General features: G+C 30.5%; 1 protein-coding gene across 1 annotated transcript; it reads right to left on the minus strand.

The window, feature by feature from the left end:
* Positions 1–388: 388 nt before the first annotated feature.
* On the minus strand, positions 389–2,341 carry LOC9323102 (calmodulin-1). Its single transcript, XM_002888452.2, has 2 exons — positions 2,076–2,341; positions 389–1,037 (listed from the first exon to the last, which is right to left on the minus strand). Exons 1-2 carry the CDS (start codon positions 2,149–2,151, stop codon positions 664–666), a joined length of 450 nt encoding a protein of 149 aa, XP_002888498.1. The 5' UTR covers positions 2,152–2,341; the 3' UTR covers positions 389–663.
* Between the last annotated feature and the right edge of the window lie 4,238 nt (positions 2,342–6,579).

Raw genomic sequence — 6,579 nt, forward strand, 5'->3', positions numbered from 1 at the left:
TTAAGTAGAGTTTGTTTAAGGTTTTTTCAATGAGATTTTCAAACTCTATTCCTACCTAGTCAAGCTAAGGTGGTTCAAGCCTCTACCCCTACACATTCTCACATTTATGTTTTCTCATTTCAGACCTCTAATTCTTACACCCCCATTTTAAAACAATCCATTCTTTTAACGGATCCCTTTGCTATTTCCCCTAAACCTCTCTAACTAGGGGACTTGAAACTACACCCTCTATCACTACCAAATCAACATCTTCAACTCTGCATATTACAGTGACTCCCGAGTCCCCGATACGTATGGAAGTCACAATTCGTCATCTTATTTAAGATACTTCTCCTTTTGTACGCACTCTATGTATGAGTTTGTGTTTTGTTGGAGCTCTACAACAAACTATCAAGCCTTTTCGGGCTTGTGAAGTAACTTTTTTCATAATAAAAGCTTTGCGACAACAGTAGTTACCAAAATCTAAACATGCCATTATGCCAACAAGAAAAAAAACCCCACAAAATAGAAAAGATAGTCACAAATTCAGTCTGTTAAAACCTTAAGAAACTACTTGACCTCAAATCAAACCCAAGACACTAAAAGGTCGAATCTTTTTTGTAGATAGTAAAAGCCTAAAAGGTCATCACATCACCACTTTTATTCTTCATTTTCTTCTTATCATCACTTAGCCATCATAATCTTGACAAACTCCTCGTAGTTTATCTGACCATCTCCATCAACATCTGCTTCACGGATCATCTCCTCGACCTCTTCATCAGTCAGTTTCTCACCTAAATTAGTCATCACATGGCGCAGCTCTGCAGCGGATATAAACCCGTTCTGGTCTTTGTCAAACACCCTGAAGGCTTCTTTCAGCTCTTCCTCTGAGTCTGTGTCCTTCATCTTCTTAGCCATTAGGTTTAGGAACTCAGGGAAGTCAATGGTGCCGTTTCCATCAGCGTCAACCTCGTTGATCATGTCTTGTAGCTCAGCTTCAGTTGGGTTCTGCCCTAGTGACCGCATCACTGTTCCCAGCTCCTTTGTGGTGATACAACCTGTTCAATCAGTAAAAGATAACATTAATAAAACTATGTCTTGTGATAAATGTGTCCAACAAAACTTTTTGAGCTACCAAATCCAAGAAACAACCAAACACATAACCATCAATGGATGCCAGAAAAAGCACTATAATCTGAGACTCTTTCATTATGGAAAACTCATGATCTGTTCTAAAGCACACATGATTGTTTGCTTCTCTTACGACACTAACATTATCAGAGAACTCAAACCTGTGGTAACATACCTCCTTGCAAGTATATTCCATGAAAAAATCAGATTGATATACATATGAAACATGAATGAAAACCAGGTATTGCGATAAACGTTTTTGAGCCAACAAAAAAACCAAACACATAACCATTAAACGGATGCCAGAAAATCACTAGAATCTGAATATCTTTGACAATGAAAAAACCATGGTAGATACTAAAACTAAACAGTATCTTTGAACTTAAATCTGTAGCAATATACGAAGAATGACAACTTGAGACGATTAAGAACAAGAATCAGAAAAGAAAATATTCTGCACAAAGCTAAGTAACATTTATTCAAAATTTCAAATACTTGTTCATTTTGGTATAACAACAACAAACAATTAACGAATAAAGATGCAAAATACACCCAAAGACCACTGACCACCCAAATTTGATTCTCTAACCTAGTTTTCACTATTTTTTCCTCTGAAGTGAGAACCCAAAAAAACATCAAAATAGTGAAAGAAACAACATCAATCAATATAAATCACCTTCAAAGAAACATCAAACCACAAATCTATGCTAAGAAATTAAACAACATTAAATCAAAAGAGACAATCAATCGATTGAATCAACAACGAAGCAACAAAACCACACGAATCACATGAATCAGAGATCGAATCTAGCAAAACCAGAGCCTATACCAAATATAAAGCGTAACAAAGAATCAGACTCAAATATTTTCCGAATCTGACACCGATCGTTGACGAAATCGAAAAAAAACGAGATCCGAAATGGTTTTAACAACGATCAAGAGAGATTCTAAAGAGAAAGACTAACCATCTCCATCTTTGTCGAAGAGGCTAAAAGCTTCCTTAAACTCAGAGATCTGTTCATCAGTTAGCTGATCCGCCATAGCTTCTTCTTCTTCTTCTCGTTTCTTTGGTTTTTCGCTTTCACAGACGAAATGATTTTTTTTTCGGAAGCAGTGAAAATATCTTTAGCAACCGACAAAAACAATTATACGACAATGAGAAACGTTAAAACGGAATTAAATTTAGGAAATAAATTTATACGGAAAATAATTTGGTTGGGTTTTTTAGTTAATCATGTGATTAGTGGATGTGGGGCTTTGAGAGGAAGCCCAAAGGCCCTTGGATACACGTAAAGGCTAAGCAACAATTACAAATCCTAAAATTAAAAAGTAATACAATTTTTTTTGTTGAAATGGTATATGAATTAAATTAATACAGTAAATTACAAATCCTATAAATAAAATAATTACAAGTGCTATTTAAAAAAAAATACATAAAAAATGAAATCTTATTACATAAATTTTGGTTTTCAAACTTGCTAAATCATGTGATTGCGTCATGTGTCAAGTCAAATATAAAATGTCGCTATGTGTCAAGTCTGAATTTATTAGTATATTTAAAGATAAAAACAGAAAAGTTCTTAATTCTACCAAAAAATAAATTCAAAACATAAGTAAAAAATTTTTGTTTATATATTAAAAAGAAAAATAAATTGTTGATAATTTTTTTTGAAAAAAGAAGGAAAATTTGTCTATCTACTAATTTCATTAAATTTCAAAAAAAATTTTTGTTAGTATAGTGAACAATTAACCTAATTATATTGAAAAATAATATAATTGAAATATAAAATCTTATTATATTGTTTCAATTTTAAAAGTTAGTAATTTTAATATGATTGTGATATCTATCAATTAATTAAAGTATCTTATTATATAAAGTATGATTTTCAAAGTTAGTAACTCATAGGATCGTGCCATGCCACGTGTCAAATTTATCGATCTCAGATTTTGACACGTGTTAAACAAAAATTTCCTTTTATTTATTTAAAAAATATAGGGAAATTATATGCACATGTCAAATTTATCAACGTGTAAAGCAAAAAAAAATATTTTTTTTAAAAAAATTTTATAAGAAAATTATATGTATATATTTTATATAAAACAATTCTAAAAATCTAAAGAAGATAAATATAAAGAAACTAGATGTATCTTATGAAATAAAAATAGAAATTTAAGAAAAATATTATAAGGCAAACTATATGTAACCTATTAAATAAAAATAGAAATTAAAAACAATTTACTAATTCTAATTTAAAGCTACTAATTCCAAAAGAAAAAGAATACCTTTTTCTTAAAATAAAAAAAAAGATTTCTGAAATTTAATGAAATTAGTAGATAGACAAATTTTATAATCAATGAAATTATAAAATTAGTATAATATGATAATTAATGAAATTTTATAATCAATTATTAATCCTAGAAGAAAAAAGATTCTAAATACTCACCTCTATAGTTAAACAAATAGATAGATAGACAAATTAAGAATATATGGCGATGGAAGCAAATTAAGAATTATAAACGGCGATGAACATAAAATAGAGTTGTTGTTGAAGAAGCTAGACCTGATGTCGGAAGAAATAAAGAAGGTGGAGAAATAAGAGCAGTTCGGAAAAGACGGGAAGATGCGGTAACGGTGGTGTTTGTGTTGATGAAGGTGGTTCAAGCTTGGTGGTGGTGGCGGTAAATATTGATGAAGGTGGTGGGTCGGAATTAGCGAGATTTTGTATTGATGGTCATGATGATTGTTGTGAGTTTCAGTTGTGGTGGTGGCCTGGTGGGTCGGAGTAGTGAGATTTGGTGGCGATGTCCGACGAATGAGAGAAATAGTGATATGGAAAAAGAAAAAAAATATATGGTGGTGAAGAAATCCAACGAGAGAAATAGAAAAAAAAAAATTGACAAAAACCATATAGCAAATAGACATTGTTTAGTTAATATTATTTTTTTAATTTTTTTTTAGTCTTAGGTTATTTAGTTCATATTTCTTATGAATTTGTCTCTTTGTTTTGAGGATTTCTTATATTATCAAGTAAAGTTACATGATGTGAATATAGACCATCTCATATTGTCACAATTTTGTTCTATCTTGCCCACATTAAAATTAGAAAGTGTTATACACTCTTCCGATGGATATAGATAAATTATTAAAATTCAATAATACACATATGAACATTTATTAAATTATCATACTGTAACATATAATAAAAAAAACTACAAAAAGTATTTTATATTATACATTATGCATAGTTAATCTATATTTAACAAATCATTAAAATACTACATTTTCTAAAATTAAAACATAGTTTTATATAATTTTAGTTTAACATACAAAAATAAAAAATTGAAAATTACAATTTCGATCGGTAATCCGTGTAACGCACTGGTCCATATCTAGTATAATTAAAAAGGATATACTTGAACTAAAACAAAAAAGAATTATTAAAAAAAGGAAAAATATCTTATTTTATAATTAATATGATATGTTTTGGTTTCTTTAGTTAATAAATTAATATGATCATGACATGTGTCAAGTCTATCTATCAAAGTTTTAACCGTGTGTCATGATTTAATTTAAAATTTTATATTCTTTATTTCAATTTTTTTTCCAATTAGAATTTGTGATGATTTAAATTAATGTTCATAATATTTTTCAATTAGAAATATGTGAGTCAATATATGTTTTTTCGTTTTTTGTAATATTTTTCTTTAATTTTGTAATTTTCATTGTCAATTATAATTGTAGTATTTTTAGATTTTTTTTTAATTTTTATTTCTCTTTTCATCATTGAATTATTGAAGATTTATATGTCAATACATTAATAATTTTTTCATAATTTATTAGTTGCACTTTTAAATTATTTGTTTTAATTTTTAATTTTAGTTTAACTTATGTAAGTTTTATCAATCGCTGAGCAACCGCTGGAATGTTCGACGTTGTCGCAGCCTAACCCTGTGAAGCATAGTCTCTTTGCTTGAAACAATACCAATTCTGCAGCCTAACAAGGGACCTAACATTCCGCTTTGGCGCTATGATCTACAAAGTATAACCCCTTCTTTCTCTACAAGGAATACCTGGCAGCAAATTAGACACTCAAGACCAGATTCATTGCAACCGAGTAAAATTTTCCTTTAACACTTTCGTTATAAATATCTCATCAATTATTGCTTTATTTTTTTTCATTCGATATATTTTTTGAATTAACAATTTTTGTGGTTAAAAAAACCATTCAAAAGTGAAAGTATATAAACATATAGTTGGCTTAAAATTACTTAAATTACATTAATAACCCAACTATTCCAATTTTGATCTCCAATTTAGAAATTAATTCTCGATATAGGGCATTCCCTAACCCATCTAATCAAAGAATCAAGGTGGAACGCGTGATGGCATGTAATATCAGCCAACGGTTCGTCGTCCGAGTTGAATTCAAGGAGAAATATTTCGCATTCTATATTGAATAGAAACTGAAATTCTTGGGGAAGAATGGGAACCAGTTCTTCTTCTTCTTTGCTGGAGTGATTTGAATCAGAGTTGACCACAACGTCCAAATGGATGTTGTCGTCATCTTCATCATCATTACCATCACATTCAACCAAAGAATGTTCAGCCTCCTCATCATCATCAGCATCAACCGGAGCTTCATCATTCGTACCGTCTCTACTGAGTCTTAAAAAATAATATAAAAGAGAAAATAAAAGTAGACCTAAGCCTACAACTAAAGCAAGAGAAGCTAAAAATATCAAAGAGGCTGTATTTACTATATTATAACATGTCATCTTCAACACCAAATCAATGCATGTTGTCGGCTGACTAGTGATACAGCCAGGTTTTAGTCCTAATCTACTAATCCAAAAATGCACGATTAATATGTTGCGGTAGTTGTTGCTTAATTGCGATCTTTTCTGGAAACGTCCTTGGCCAAATGAATTGATTTGAAATAGAATGCGCAAATGGTCTGAGCTGGTATCGCTGACCATTTGGCATAGCTTGCTGCAAATAAACATGAGCTTGAGAGATATATGTGATTCGTTTAGATTTAAGTGAGCATATAACGTGAACAAGAATAGTGTAGCTAGAAAGTCATATGTTGTAAGAACTTGTTACTAGGAACACTATGTTTTGGGATTTAGTTTCCTCAATATGAAATCCACATTGGATCTTCTCAGCAGCAATGATGTTTAAACATATTAATTTTTTGGACAATAGGCATTGATTGAAGCCACGAATCTGCCTAACATGATTACATGAGCACCCTCGAGTCCGTGAGATCGATTTCTGTGTTTCATTCTAGTATTGCTCCTCCTTGAATGTCTTCTACAATATGTATAAGTGTAAATATAAAAGCACAATGAGTTCAAACTGTTACAAGAACGGTTTATTTTATTTTTCCAAGCAGATTTATTATTTATTGAAAACTACTGATCCTGAAATGGCAACACAAAATGGGTTTTTGAGTTCCAATCAAGAAC

The sequence above is a fragment of the Arabidopsis lyrata genome (assembly GCF_000004255.2).
Source record: "Arabidopsis lyrata subsp. lyrata unplaced genomic scaffold ARALYscaffold_2, whole genome shotgun sequence".
Classification (NCBI taxonomy): domain Eukaryota; kingdom Viridiplantae; phylum Streptophyta; class Magnoliopsida; order Brassicales; family Brassicaceae; genus Arabidopsis; species Arabidopsis lyrata.